The following is a 16,160-nucleotide window of genomic DNA, read 5'->3' as shown; positions in this document are numbered from 1 at the left end:
CGCATTTATGACTTCAACTGTTAAGTTACAATAAAGAGTAGGAACAATGGGATTTTCTGAGAAAACAAATCTAGTTGGGAAGAACAACAAAACACTAAATGCCACTTAGAAAAAGCAAGCACAAAGTCACAGGGAAAACATCTCATTGAAAGGCATTCCACTAATTAGACTTCCTGGCTATGATCACGGAATCATACCTATTTGTTTAGAAAGTCCTACTGTAAAATACTTCTTTATTAAATTATATTTGTGACCTGCTTATGTATGACTGGCAATTATATCAATTCCCGTTATCTAAATAAATCATGCCATTATAGTTTATGGAATTTGTCCATATCATCTCCCATGCTTAGTGATAAGGGGTGAAATCCTGGCTCCATTGAAATAAGTGGCAAGACTCCATTCACTTCACTGGAGCCAGGATTTCACCCTATTTCATTTCTGAGTGGTTTTTTGTTTTGGATGGGGGAGGGGGGGGAGTTTACAATAATTTGGGCAGTGTTTGAGTACTATATTTACTGAAACAACAGTCAGCATCTATATAATAATCTGAGGAGTCCTTGGTTCTACTCCTGGCTTTGGCATGATCTGCTGGATGATGCTGGGACAAGTCGCTGCCCCTTCTTGTGCTTTAGGGCTTGTGTACATTTAAAAATGATGCAGTGGCACAGCTCCACTCTCTCGGGAGTCTGAAGTACTCCTGCCTTTGTGGTGCCCCTGGTAGAAAGATGAAGGAGATGGGTTGCTGGGGAGCACAGCCCAGTCCTCTTTGCCTCTTACCAGCCTCTCCCCACCAGGAGGTGGATGTTCCTGCCTCATGTGGTGTGCCTCCATGAAGGAGCATGGATCACTGGTTCTGTACACTGGGTCTTGAGGTACAGGAACCTCACAGTTGAAATTAGCATGGTTTTGTTTTCTTCTGTATGTGTACTAATCATGGACTGTCTGTATATCTCTGGGAACAGAATACGCTAAACCAACCAGAAGAGTTTAGACTTTTGGTCCAATAAGCTACATCTTTAGACAACAAAGGTGCATTTGGCCTTAAGGGTTTGAAGAATAAGGTACATCAGCTCAGATTGTTTTTAGGCAAGAAACACTAACTTACACTTCAATGTAATTGGAGTATAAAAAATGTAAGTGTGAAAGCTCTCAAGAGAGCTTGCTACAAGCAAACCCCTGAAGGGACTATGTGGCCTTGTGTACCACAGGATATTTTAGAATTACGTCCCAACCACTGCTGCCCTAAGGGAGCAAAACAAGTGGGAATTTGTTCCTAGAATTTCCTACTGTGGGAAAGCGCATGAAGTTTTACATAGTTAAATGTAATAAGATCTGCCAGCACTTGTTTTAAAAGTAATGTAAGCTGTTTGTCAGCAACAAGTACTTTGAAGCTAGTTTTGAAATCCTCTCCTACACATAGTTATGAGCCACACTAAAAAAATTTTTGGCTTCCTCCGAGGATGTTTAACAAATGTTGCCTAATTGTGCAATTCCTGCAATAATGTGTATGGTTCCAGAATACAACAGTAAACAATGTGGCTTTAAAAAAAAAAAAAAAAAAAAAAAAAAAAAAAAAAAAAAAAGCCCATTAAAGAATAAGATGACCATAGTGGTTCTGTCTATTTAGTTTATGTCTAGACAACACTTAAAGCGGCAAAGGGTGGAAAAGGGAGAACAGCCAAATATGATTCAATCTTCCTCAGAGCATTTGGCACTGCTTGTTGCATCTTTAGCTTGTCCACGGCAATAGGGAATTTTTTTTCTAATTGCCTCAAAAAGAAACAGCTTGTTTTTTGCCTGCTTTTTTCTTTTTTGTATGGAAGCACATAACACAGACCAGCAGAAATGGGGCTTACATTTCAATCAAGGGAATGACCCCTAAGCAACAATGCCTAATCCAAAAGCAGCACAAGACTCCAGTGTTACTCCAGTTCTACCAGTTATCAGAAAAGACAGCAAGACAGAGACGAGCCTTTCCAAGGGTTTCCTGCATGCACATCTTGCTGTTCCTTACAATGTTTATGGCAAGCCCTCTCAACAGGGTGCTCACTAATTAACCTATTTTGTTAAGCATTAAATTACCATAAAAATGCAGGACAGCACAAACTCCAATGAGATGCACCTCAACAGAAGACTCTAAAAGGATCTTTCTGCCTTTGCATGGAAACAGAGGCCCAATACAACAACATCTGTGTAATAGATGAGCAATTGAATTCAGTTTCTGACTACACACACTGCAGGGGTTTTTTTGTTTGTTTTTTTAAAAAGGAGGTAGTTGTTAATTAACAGCCTCCTGTTTCCTTGCCAGTATTTTTTCAATAACTTGGAAAGCCTTGGATATACATTTTCCAAGGAACACTGAATTACAAAAGGAGAGGTAATCTCAAAGGGTTGTAGTCTTAACATTTCACATGATTCGTCCACCTCAGTAATTTCTTAATATATTCTAATTACTTACATTAAGCCTACCCCCCTCCTCCACCAACCTGTAAAGTTTGCTAATGAATCTAGCAGCCTGACCTATGATCTCTAGTTCTCCTGCAGTTACAAACTCACACAGAGTTTTACTCCAGGGACTCATTCACTAGCCTACATACATTTTTCAGCAAATCAGCTTCTGCTTCCAATTGTCAAAGCATCTTGATTTCCCACACTTACAGATTAGATCTGACTGTGCCGGAGACCAATCACGTCACACAAATGATCAGACTATACAATTGCTGAGAAAGCCATGAGCTGAAATATTAGTTTGTTTCACAGATGACATAAGTCAGAATCTGATGCTAAAAGATAAAGTGGTGAATAGTAGTGTATAATAGGAAACTACACACTGCCTGCTCTCCCCTCCCAGACCAAACACAATGTATTAACATTTAGAAGTTTATTTAAAAAATGGGGGGCAAAGGGAAACCAAGAAAATGGTCATCAAAAAAGTAAGAGGAGTTTCTGAGTTTGCAAGCCAGCCTTTTTTAAAAGCCTAAAAACAAATCAAGGTGCTAAATACCAAGATACCTTTAATAGCAGATTATATTTTTACAGCACCTATTCCCCCTAGAGGATCCTGAAGCACCTTACAAGCTTTAAGGCATAGGAATGCCTTTCCTTACTACTATGACAGTCAAGACAGGAGAGCAGGCAGTGCACACAATAGATGAAAGAACCTTTAGACTCTGATCTTTGAAGTGTATTCTCTAGCTTTAAGAGAAGAGTCACCTAATTGCAAAGATTCTATCAGCCAAAACCATGGTTATGTCTCATCCAAAGGTTCTTGTGGACATCAGACAATCAATCATTTCCGCAAAAATAAAATGATTATACCATCACCTAGCTATTATATAGCACTTTTAATCAGTCAATCTCAAAGTACTTTAACAAGGAGATAAGCAATGTTATTCCCATTCTACAGATGAAAAACACGAGGGCACAGAGAGGTAAAGTGACTTGCCCAAGATCTCCCACAGCAGGCCAACAGCTGAGCCAGGAACAGAATCTAGGCTTCCTGAATCCCAGTCCACAGCTCTGAAACTATGTGAATTCATTTGCAATAGAAAATTTGTATTCTAGGCCATTATAGCAGCAATTGTCAATTTAAACCAATCCAGCTGTGCATTACTGTCCTAAAGGATCCAGTCTCATATTTGACATATCTATGGCAGCTATGCAAGACTCCGGCCCTTACTGCCCAGGTTGTCACTGAAGAGTACCTCACGGACTCTGGGTACCAAAGAAACAGCAGGAGGTTCAGAATAAACCTAAGTGGCTTCTCTCGTCTTCCCCACCCCCGGGACTTTTTACCATAAATGAAATTAAGCACGAAAGGCCCCGCGGGAGCTGGCAAAGAGGGGGCCCGTATGCTCCCAGCCCCCTGCAGGAAGAGGCCAGCCAGGCCTCCCCAGCTCGGGGTCGGCTCCGATTCAGCCGCAGCAGTAGGTCGTTTTCCTCCTCCCCCCCCCGTGAGGCAGGAGCAGCCCGAAGAGATCGGGGGAAGCAGGCGCCGAGCCGGCCCGGCCCCGGGAGACTGGGGGGGGGAGCAGCCCTGACAGATGAGAGCACCCGGCGCACACGCAGCCGCTGCCCCGCAGACCCGGGGGCGGGAAGAGGCTCCGCGCGAGGCGGCTGCGGGCCGCACTCACCATGTAGAGGGTGAAGGGGAAGCCCAGCAGGAAGAGCCACAGATACAAGTGCAGCGCGTTAACCCCGGCGCCCTGGTGCGGATCCTGGTACCAACCGCCGCTCAGCGCTGCCCACACTCCCTGGCGCAGGATCTGCAGCGCCTGGGAGCCCATGGCGGCCCCGCTCCGCCGCGCCGGCCCCGCTCTATCCGCCCTGTGAGCCCGGCCAGAGCCGCGCCCCGCCCGCGCCCCGCGACAGCCCGCACGGCCGCGGCCGCCAACGCCGCCTCCAGCCCGCCAACGCCGCCGCCATCTTATGTCCGGGCCCCGGCCGCGGCCGCCCCTGCGCCGCCTCTGGACCAGCAGCCCTTGCGGCGGAGCTGCCTGCCCACCCGCCCCTCTCGCCGCTGCCAGGGAGAAGCAACGAGCGGCGCGGCCAGAGAGAGCGGCGCCCACGGCAAAGCCCGCCCCACCTCACGCGCGCGCGCCCCCCTGCGGCGTGGAGGGTGAAGCAGCCCAGCTCCAAGCTATCTGCTTGGCGCGGGGGGGTCGGCCCAGCGGCGAGTTGAGTGTCAGAGAGCAGGGGCTGCTGCTGCCGCCGCCCCCCTCGGCCCGCACTCGAAGCCCGTGCAGCAGCAGGGCCCGGGTTTTAAAAGCTGCATGCCAGAGCCGCCGCCGCCGCCCGCTCTGCCACGCGGGAGTAGCTGCCAGCGGGAGTGGGGGGGTGGCCAAGAGGATGGCGTGGGCCCCTTGGGGTCACTGTTATTGAATAATATAGGCAGGGGTCCGGGGGGTTAGTACTGGGCCCTTCCCTTGGCAGCACCGCCCCTACCAAGCCTGGTACCTGTTGGTTACCTAAGGGCAGCACCGACCATGAATGGTTGCCAGCTGCCCTTTGAAACCTTCGCTCATTTGAGGATCCATTAAAAAAAAAGTCACATGGCAGCACGGAGCCTTTTGGCAATCTTAGCCTCAGTCCGTGGGTCACGGACCACGGGCTGAAAACCGCTACCAGGACTGGCCTTAGGGCAATGGGGGCAACAGCCCAGGGCGCCATGGGCGGGGGCCACCGTGAGCGCCGCAGAGGTGTGCGCTGCCACCGAGCAGGAGAGCACCCAGAGCAGTGAGTGACAGCAGGGAGCACAGCGCGCAGGGGCAGGGCCCCCTCCAAAGTCGCAGAGGCGATGCATGGGGGCCGCACCCACCCAGATGTCTCCCTGCTTCCTCCCCACTGAGACACGGTCACGGGGTGCGGGGAGCCGTGACACGCCGCCTGGCATTGCTGCTGCTCACCTCCCCCTGAACATTGCTCTGCACCCACTCCCCACCCCCGCTGTGAATGGGCGGGGAGGGTGAGCAGCAATGCAGGCGCTCTGTGCATACCGATCACGTTCCGCATCTGGGCTGTGGGGCAACTGAGGGGACGCACGGAGCACGTGGCGTTGCTTTCCTTCCCACCCCCGTAGGGGTGTGTGGAGGAACGTTCAAAGGGGGACAAGCAGCAATGCCCGGGGCTTTGTGCATCCAGCTCAGTTTCCCATGTGGTTGCAGAAGGGGTTAGGGGAGAAGAGGCACAGGAGGGGAGGGCAGTGGTTAGGCAGAAGGAGAAGAGGTTATTTATTATTGGGTACTTTACAAATAATTTCAGACATACCTCTCACATTAGACAGCTGTAATCACATTCAATGTTATCGCCGACTAGCACAGGATGGGTCCATCTTCTCTGTCGGCCTAGGTTTTCTCCTCTTACTCTATTCGTGGGAGCATGCAGAAATCTATCAGCAGGAGCCAAAGCTTTTATCCTGAAATCTTTACTCTGCAAGGAGTCCTTACTTCTACACTTAATCCCATTTAACTCAAGGAGGTTGCAGGATCTGGCCCAGATCCTGCTGTAGCTCAGCAGTTCAGAGTTTTAGTGCAGCACTGTAGTTGTGTTGATTTGGCTGCAAACATTTTAATGTTTTGCTGCTGTCATGAGGAATAAAGAACGATTCTCTGTTCAGGATATGAAGACTATATGGTAGAAGTAAAAATCACATATGGCAGACACCTGTTAGCTACATATAGCCCATGGTGTGAGAGATAAAGCATGCTTTCTTGCTGATTCTGAGACAGACATCACAGATGTGTAATATTGTTAAAACTAGAATGTATGGGTTTGCACAGGAGGAATTTTGCTACACATTAATTTCTAAAAAAGATAATTTATTCAGAGTAAGCACTGGAATCAACTTTTGCAATATTGATTAGCCTAATCAAATTGTTTTTGTAACAACTGTTTAAAATAGCAGACAATGTATATCAGATTCCAAAATATATACCTCTTACGCCATGGTTTTTGCACTTGTTATATATTTGCATTGCTTTTTATTTTTTAGCTAACATAGAAGTTGCTAATTATACAATTATAATGACAGAAGCAAGTACTGTGTATTCTGTAATCTGTTTGACTAGTTATTGTGAATATGTTTTTTACGCCTTAATCTCTTGAGGCTCCAATTCCACAGCTATGATTTCTAGAAGTTCCTATAGTAGATGATGCAATGTACAGCCTATTGTACCGGAATGTGTGAAAGAGTGTACTTCTGTTTTAGCTTTAAAAAAGTAGGAGGTAAGTAAATTACAAAATACAAAAACAAAATGGGTAAAATAAGTCTTTATCCTGCTTGTTTGTTTTAAAATATTAACTCTGCAATAACAGACCACCAAGAAGGAAAGCCAATCTATAACTGATCACTTCTCACAGCATTGTATTAAACTAGCAGGATAGAGCAGATATGACAGATGAGCTGTAGAAAGTGGCATTTTTTACGATGTACTCAAAGATCTGCTGTTCTGTATAGCATTTTGAAATTAATTTTTTTTTGTCCAAATCACATGATGTGACAAATTTCTTGTAACTTAGCAGTTCTCTGTTTTTTTGCCTTCAGAGCTGGGCAGCCAGAGAGAGGCGGCTGCTGGCCAGGTGCCCAGCTTCGAAGACAGCGCCACCACCAGCAGCCATACAGAAGTAAGGGTGACATATACTTCTGCACTGCTGCTGGTGGCAGCGCTGCCTTCGGAGTTGGGCACCCGGCCAGCGGCTGCCATTCTCTGGCCACCCAGCCAGTGCTTAATTTATGCCAGAGCTGAGTCCCAGCATCACTTTCAAAACAAATTAAGCACTGGAGGGAGACAATGGGGCCATGGGGTGATGGGAGAGTAGGGAGCCTGCAGGGGCCAGAGGCACCAAAACACAAGTTCATCCATGGTGCCATTTTCCCCAAGGCCAGCCCTGACCACTGCTTTACAGTGCCAAGGCTTTCAGTTTAACATTGACTGCTAGTTCCCTTCCCTGGGTAGAGTCTTTTCAAGGGGAAATCTGTAACAGTCCTGTAGTGTCAGTAATGGGCTTTATTAGGAAGCGGTGAAAACAAGTTAGCTGAGATGGTCCCAGCCTGCAGGTGGTGGCCGATCCTGTTTTCTTTAACACACACAGCAGGGGAGAGGAAAGAAGAGCAAAGATAGAAAATATAGCTGCTGGCTCTGGTGCTGTCATTTGCAACGTCACTGCTGGACAAACAGAAGCACAGCAATTGGTCCTATCAACCGCTCCAAAATGCAGACTGAGGCACACTTGCACCAGCATCTGTCTGTTGAGGGTGGTGTCTCTCTTGTCACAGGCTGAGAGCAGCATTGAAAAAGGTTTCTTGGCCAGCTAGGCCAGACTTATTAGAAGGCAAAAGGAGAAGAGCATCAAGGAAGAAAAACTACATGCTGCAGAGAGGAGGAGCCTAAAACTTACATTCCAGTTGTCCAGAACTGGCTGAAGCTGGTTGAGAAGGTGATGTCACCTGGTTCCCTCTCTCTGGCCTTGTCTGATCAAGATGCCTTTCAGAATCAGGACAGTGAAGGCCTAACAGTGTTATGATGGATCCTGGGGCCCCAGAAGACAGAGTCACAACCATGATGGTAACAATTGCTCCTTCCAGTCAACATATCCCTCTTCCTTGCAATTAATAACCATGCCAGCCCACAGATTCAATATGTAATAAGGGGTAGCAACCTCAGTCGGTCAATGTTAACTAGTCAAAACATATTTCAATTATTTTAAACTATAAACATTTCCTCCCATTTCTCTAATCTTTCAGTTTATTGTCATGCTAACATATTTTCATTAATGGCACATATGATGGAATAAAGAGTATGCTTTTAAAGTTTGCAGATGACACCAAACTTGCAAACTTAGGAGAGCTTGCAAACACTTTAGTGGACAGAGCTAGAAAACAACCTTAATGAATTGGAGAATTAGTCTGAAATCAGCAAGATGAAATTAAATAAAGACAAGAGCAAAGTACTGCACTTAGGGAAAAAAAATCAAATGCAGAGTTACAAAATGGGAAATAATTGATTAGGTGGAAGTACTGCTGAAAAGGATCTGGGGGTTATACTGGTTCCCAAATGAACTGAGTCAACAATGTGATGCAGGTGTGAAAAAGGCTAGTATCATTCTGGAGCATATTGACAGCAGTGTTGTATGTAAGATACAGGAGATAACTCTGCTGCTCTACTAGAACCTGGTGAGGTCTCAGCTGGAGTACTGTGTCTGATGCTGGGCACCACACCTTAAGAAAGATGTGGACAAATTGGAGAGAGAGTCCAGGGAGAGCAACAAAAATGATAAAAGATTTAGAAAATCTGACCTGTGAGGAAAGGTTAAGAAAACTGGACATGTTTAGTCTTGAGAAAAGACGACTGAGAAGGCACCCAATAACAGTCTTCAAATAAGTGAAGAGCTGTTAAAAAGAGGATTGTGATCAATTGGTCTTCAAGTCCACTGGAGGTAGCACAAGAAGTAATGGGCTTAAGATGCAGTAAAGGAGATTTAGGTTAGATGTTAGGAAAAACTTTCTAACTATAAGGGTAGTTAAGCACTGGAATAGTCTTCCAAGGGAGGTTGTGGAATCCCTATCATTGGAGGTTTTTAAGAACAGGTTGACAGACACCTGTCAGGGATGGTCTAGGGATACTTGGTCCTGCCTCAGTGGAGGGAGCTGGTCTTGATGACTTTGAGGTCCACTCCAGCCCTACATTTCTAGGATTACTTTACCAGAAGCCTTAGAGACCTTTTATCACAGTTATTTAAACCTAAACAACCCAGTTCGCGTATCTCCAATTTTTGCTGACTTGCATAAACAGTTTTATTTAAAAGCCCGAGTTGGACTTGTTACTCTGGACAACTTAGGTTACAGGCATCTTCACAACATGCCTAAGATCCTGATCCCATGCCCCACTATGCGAGACAGTGTATAAACATTTTGCTTAGAGCTTACAAGCTATGTATAAGATGAGATGCACCACTGCCAACTATGACAATTTTATGATGAATATCACATGCTTTGATGTTTTCTTAAAGTACCAGTTTCTGGAATCTTGTAATTACAAGAAACTCTCTATTGTCATTAAAATCAATGAATAAAATAAATAGCCATCCTGGATACAGAGAAAAAGCATGAAACAAAACCATACTCAAATGCACTGTATATGGCTCAAAAACCAGAAGGCAAATAAAAATAATAAAAATTAAATACTCTTTTATTAAAATAATGAGGTTGGTTAGGGACTTGATTCAGGATTTTTTAACACTTAGCCTTGGTGATTCTGTGAGTAACAAACTGGAGACTATCTCCATTACAACCCTATGAATGAGTAAAGAAGTATTAGCATTACTTTGGTTAAAAATTAATTAAATTTTACTCAAAGAAAACCCAGAAGTATGTATATAGTTTAAGCATACGACACAGACGGGAGGAAATTACTTTCTAGCTAGAAAGAACTGAGCAGGAAACTCACAAGAGCACCCCATAAGATCACTGCAGGGTAGCTCGTGTGGTGGGATGCAACTGCTCTAAGTTTACTGTAGGGTAGCTCATACACGTGCAGTACCTTGTCAGATGGTTGGTTTGTGCAGGGATGCTCATGATAAATATGGAATATATTTCTGTATCTATATTAGAGAGAGAGAAAATCTGTTTAGTTTCAGAAATTCTCCATGAAAAAAGTTTTATTCTCCTGGAGTGTTAGCTGAACCAAACAGCAGCATTTTGCTACTTGAGAACCAGAAAGTAAAACTGACTAAACCAAAATGGATGTGATTAATCAATTTTCATTTTCCAAGATGGAGGGAAATACCAAAAAGAGTACTATCAAAAGTAAAACACAAAATCCCAGTATAAATAATTAACAGTAGTTTTAAGTCTGTCAATATAGCAAGTGTTTTGAAGAATGCATTTTTCGTATAATTTTTGTATTACTAATGTTCCATTAAAGAAACATTGCTTCTCAGTTAGCTTATATAAATGGCAAAAAGATATCTGGTTATGATAAAACTTTTGTTGTAACTGGTAGCAGGCCTGGCTACAGTCCCCCATTGAAGAGATCCAAAACCAGAGATCATTTTTGGGTGGAAAGAACAAAGCACTGCACTACACATACGACAATAGCATGTGGGGAAGGATTCCAGTATGTAACTATGAAATGAAGTTGAACCTCTTGCAGTCCAACATAAAGTCCTCACCCAGTGCCCACCACCAGTTTCAGATGATCTATAATCACCTTCCACCTGTGGATCTGAAAATTAATTTAGCCTCACAGCACCACAGTGAAGTAAATATTACCCTCATTTTATATCACAGCTGGTAGGGGAACAGTAATAAAAGTGAATAATACTTGCAGCTGTATTTGGGGAAGGGTGATGTTAAGTTAATAAGTAACTGAAGATCACCATTCTTCCAGTGATTGCACCTTTGTTTACCTAGGACAAGACTGAGGCAAACAACACAGAAAGTAAGCAATTTGTCAAAGCTCACACAGTACATTTATGGCAGTGCTGGGACAGAACTCAAATACTGTAGTCTCCCAAGCTCACCATTCTTCCTTCCACCCTACAGCACAGTTTTGACCAAAGAGCTGATATAGTTAAGGACTACTCACATTGCTGCCACATTTACATAAACAACCCCTCTGGGTTTTTGGGTTTTTGTTTTTTTTGGCAGACTAAGGATCTTTTTTGGCAAATTCATTTTATGAGCTCTCTCAGCGTACACCATGGTATGAAAAAGATAGTTGTTTTGGCTTCAAATTGACCTTCTAGGAATGGATTTTGCAATAAGGTACAACAATGGTTTTCTTCACTCCATGCCCTCTAAACCCATGGGAATGTGGCTTTTGGAAAAATAGGGCAATAGATGTGGTTTAAATGTACATTACACAAATGGGTCATTCAAGATGAATTTCTAGAACAACTCAGTCAGAAGGGATATTACAAAAACACAAAGTAAATCACAATAATTAAAAATACTACTGTATACTATAGAAATGCTCCAACACACTACCATTTACAAGTGTGATATTGCAGTCTGTTTTGCACCATTACTGGATTTTTATTTTAAAAGGAAAATTTGTCCTTTATGTGATTGTCAGCCTTTCTCATGGAACCATCTGATGCTATCATTTCTAAGTTAGCTACTGAGAGGCACACCGGGCTCAATGGATATAGAAATCAGACAAACACAGATGGGCGGTTTAGGAGAAAGATGTAAAAATGACAAATGTATTACCTGTTTTACCCCTTGCCAAACAGGACTTCTATTATTTAGATGTCACAATGTGAGATTACAGTCAAATGAGTTACTGGAAACTAGAAATAACTGTCATAGCAATTAATTACAAATTCATACTTGTTTACAAGTATTTTTAAATAAAATATTAAATTTGGCTCATGACTGAAATCAATCAAAAGTCAATATTTCTATTGTTTACATTACTACAGTCAACAATACTGAGAGCTGGAACAATGTTAAATAATCATATCCATATGTTCAAAACAAAATGCCATATTATTTGTCTTGAAATGGCACTACCAACATTCAGCTATGCTCACATCATCCCTGTGAAGTTGGCCAATATTTTCCTCTATTTTATAGAAGTGGAAATCGAGGCACAAAGATGTTAGACAATTTAGCCAAAGCCAGAGAGTTTAAACTCAGAGGTTCCTAGCTCTTAATGCAGTACTAGCTAGACCACATTATTCTGCTGGATTGTATGATGAATTCCTGATGTGAGGTATCTGCCAGGATTAAACCTGGAATCATTGGATCCAGAAATCATGAGTCTGTAATGTTTTAACTAAAAGGATCGGCTTCCTTATCTTAGAGATGGTAATCGATTCAAATCTCTGTACATGGTCCAGCCACCACAGTGGAGACAAATCCAGACAGGTCTTAATATGGATTACAGTTATAAATGAGTTTAGTGCAAATTAGTTGCCTTTCAGCCAGAGATCACGTGCAAATCTCGGCTTGTTGATTGGCCCAGAAGAAGAATATTTTTCCCAGACCTTTCATTCACTTTCAGAAATTTAAAAGAAAGTGTTATCCTTAAAAAAATCCATGGCTATACTGGAAAGATTTCAAAATTTCTGCTGCAGACATTTAGAATGTATATTTATTTAACTGAAAATGGAGCATCAAGATACATTGTCCCTCAAGGTAAATAAAGTCAATATTTACCTATCAGCTCAATCAGTCATGGTGTTCTCTGCCTTAATGTTTCAATATCCGCTTAATGTTTAACATTTTGTACATCAATATATACAGCTTCCTAAGAAGAACCCTGGAGTTGGTAAAGAAAGGAAGCTTTAGGGTCTTGTTGCTTCTGCATTAGCTTCTGAAATATAGAATAATGGGCCATCATATGGTGACTTTTTCTGCTTTCCACTAGTAACTTTTGCCACTGCAAGTATGTCCCACATGAAAGGGAAGTAAGGTCAACACCATTTCACAGCTATGATAACTAATCAGTTCTCAAAATAAAAGTTTCAGATGTATATTCAGAAAATGAGTCATTTATTGATCCTTCAGCAGGAATTTTAATATCATCTGCATTATGCTATGAGCAGATGCCAGAGTATCTATAGAGAAACAAAACACTTTTGCAAGAGTTCCTTTGTCATACCTCTCAGCCTTCAAATCTGCCAACATGTAACACAAAAAACTGAAATATTTGACAAATGAATAAAATGGGGAAGCACCTATGTTCTGCTGGACATCATTCCATACTAAAAGACAATGGTATTTGCCTATAAAGCTTGTTATTAAATAACCCCTTTTTTTAAAAAAGTCACACATAATCACAAGGACTTCACACATAGGTCATCAGCAGACTTTAAACTTTAGTCCTTTAGATCTCCAGCACAGACCTCCATTGCTTGAGCAAAAGGAAGTCCCTGTTATCTTCTGTATGGCGTAGCCTCTAGAAGGAGACAAAACACTTTGCTAATGGGTTACACAACTATTTGAAAGACAATCATAATTGACAGATGTTTTCATATTATAAAATTTATTCCATTCCCGGCCTTGGGACTGGAGCATAGACTGGTGGTTAGAAACAGCATAGCCAGTCAGCTGGTATGTTAGTTCTGAAAGAGGGTGGTTAATTGAATGAGGCTTGGATTGGCGATATAGCTTCTGTTCACAGCTTAGCCAGAAATGTGACCTGTGGGCAGCCTCTCAGTTAATTTATTTGTAAAATGCAGGTAATATTACTTGACTGCCTCCTAAGATAAGGTATGAGACCTGGCTCAACATGGGTTGCAGAGTGCACAGAAGCAGAAGTGGCAGAAACTCATCATGAATGGGGAGGGCTGAAATTTGGGGCACGGGGTGTGCACTGAGGAGCCCAGGGTGCAGATGGAGCTTGGACAGTGTCCGGTGCTCTGACAGCCGTGTGAGTGGAGCAGGGTGGTAGGTCAAGCACTCAGCTTGGCCTCACAGATGCACAGCAGGCTGAGGAAGCGGCATGGTCAGGGTGGCTGTGATGGCATGGTTGGTGTCATTGATCTCCCTCCCTAGGCACTCAGAGCAGCCACTCCCTGCCCTCATCCATCTGTTGCTTTTACACAATTGGCAGCAGTTCCTGCCCTGGATGGGAAACAGCCCTCCTTCTATCCCTGAAATGACACAGCTGCACCCTATCACTCTTTCTGCACCCAACCCAGCCCAGCTTCACCCCCTGCTTCCAGGCACCTCCTCTCCCTGGTGCCAAGGGAACTGGGCCAGGGAAACGGTGGATCTTGGACTGCCCAGTCTCACATCTTCCCCAGGTACAGAAATAAAATATTGTATGATAGAAACATAGATCAGCCCTACACAATATTTCCATTGTTGGGGCGCTAGCTCCCCCATCACCTCCTGGTTCCACTGCCCCTGTACAGAAACATAAAGAGCAGCCTGCAGAAGTGAAACTTGACTTCACTCTCAACTCCCAACCCAGTACCTATTGCCCTAAACTAAACAGTATCTTGTGAGCTCTCTTTCCCACAGGCTGATCTACACTTAAAAATTTTACCATTATAGCTATGTTGGTTAGGGGGTCTGATCTTTTGCCGGCCTAGTTATACCTGTAAAAGCCCTAGCGTAGATGCAATACTACTGGTATAAAAGGTGCCTTATACATATATAGCTTATTGTGGTTCTGAACCAGAGTAAGCTCTATTGGCAGAAACATTTTTATACTGGTATGACTACCTCCACTCTAGCAGAAGTTGCTGCTGTAATAATATTGATATAGTTAAAGCAGCAAAATTTTGTTGTGTGGACAAGCCCTAAATCCAAAAAGGGGGAGCCACATGTCCAAGTAGGTGAGGATCAGAACAGATTTGTCAATATGGAACTAAACCAAGACCTACAAAGGGAAGAGAAGCTGATGGTTCTGGTCTCCCCAACTGCCATTCACCACGTGCAAGTGACAACTTCGGGAAAGACTGAGCATAATTACAAAATACATTTGCATTTTTAGCAAGAGAACCCAGCTGGGAGTCCTGGGACAAATATCTAAACTTCTCAGCTAGATGTTAAAGGTAAACTTCTTTGATAGCACACAGACCCTAAAGCTGTTTTTTGAACTCCTCCAGTTTGCTGGAGAGATTAATTATAGAAGGTAACCTTTACATATTGAATTAGGGTTAATTGCCAGAAGTAGTGATAACTCAAATTTTAATTTGGTGTTTGGTTAATAAAAACCTTTGGCTAGTTAAGGCTATTGACTACTTACCTGATAATACTGCTCTTTGATTGATATGCAATGTAATTCATAACCTACATTCTGGTTGATTTTGCAATACAGTACATTACTTGCCTTTATGCATTTTGTTGTAATGTGATATACAATCTCGTCATCCTCTAGGCAATATTAAAAATAGAATTTACTTTACCATAAAGGTGGAGCCCAGAGTGCCGTGACTTGTTATGTGGTATATCTTGATTTTAGTAAGGCTTTTGACACTGTCTTGCATGACCTTCTCATAAACAAATTAGGGAAATACAATCTAGATGGATATAGTGGGTGCATAACTGGTTGAAAAATTGTTCTGAGAGAGTAGTTATCAGTGGTTCACTGTCAAGCTGGAAGGGCATATCGAGTGGAGTCCTTCAGGGATTGGTCCTGGGTCTGGTTCTGTTCAATATCTTCATGAATGATTTATAATATATAATATAAATATAATATACAGTTCACACATTTGCAGATGAGACCAAGCTGAGAGGGGTTGTAAGTGCTTTGGAGGGATAGGATTAAAAATCAAACTGATCTGGACAAACTGGAAAAATGATCTGAAGTAAATAGGATGAAATTCAATAAGGACAAATGCAAAGTACTCCACTTAGGAGGAACAATCAATTGTACACATATAAAATGGGAAATGACTACCTGGGAAGGAGTACTGCGGAAAGGGATCTGGGGGCCAGAGTGGATCATAAATTAAATATGAGTTAACAGTATAACACTGTTGCCAAAAAAAAGAGAGCAAACCTTCTAGGATGTATTAGCAGGAATGTTGTAAGCAAGACACATGAAGTAATTTTTCCACTTTACTGTATGCTGATACAGCCTCAGCTGGAGTACTATGTCCAGTTCTGGGCACCACATTTCAGAAAAGATGTGGACAAATTGAAGAAAGTTCAAAGGACAGCAACAAAAATGATTAAAGGTCTAGAAAACATGGCCTTA

The 16,160-nt window shown here is 43.0% G+C and overlaps 1 protein-coding gene across 4 annotated transcripts in view; it reads right to left on the bottom strand.

Moving 5' to 3' along the window:
- The window catches only part of PCNX1 (pecanex 1), a 111,510-nt gene extending 107,108 nt beyond the window's left edge, over positions 1-4,402 (bottom strand). For all 4 annotated transcript variants that reach the window (XM_067557832.1, XM_067557833.1, XM_067557834.1 and 1 more), the window contains exon 1: positions 4,137-4,402. In XM_067557832.1, the coding sequence (XP_067413933.1) occupies positions 4,137-4,289 (153 nt within the window). In that variant the 5' untranslated portion in view covers positions 4,290-4,402. The remainder of the gene's footprint in view (positions 1-4,136) is intronic.
- Between the last annotated feature and the right edge of the window lie 11,758 nt (positions 4,403-16,160).

The sequence above is a fragment of the Emydura macquarii genome, unplaced genomic scaffold (genome assembly GCF_026122565.2).
Source record: "Emydura macquarii macquarii isolate MOO-44397 ecotype Brisbane River unplaced genomic scaffold, CSIRO-AGI_Emac_v2 contig_1876, whole genome shotgun sequence".
Lineage (NCBI taxonomy): Eukaryota > Metazoa > Chordata > Testudines > Chelidae > Emydura > Emydura macquarii.
The sequence above is the reverse complement of the archived record's forward strand: the minus strand, read 5'-3'. Positions and strand labels throughout refer to the sequence as shown.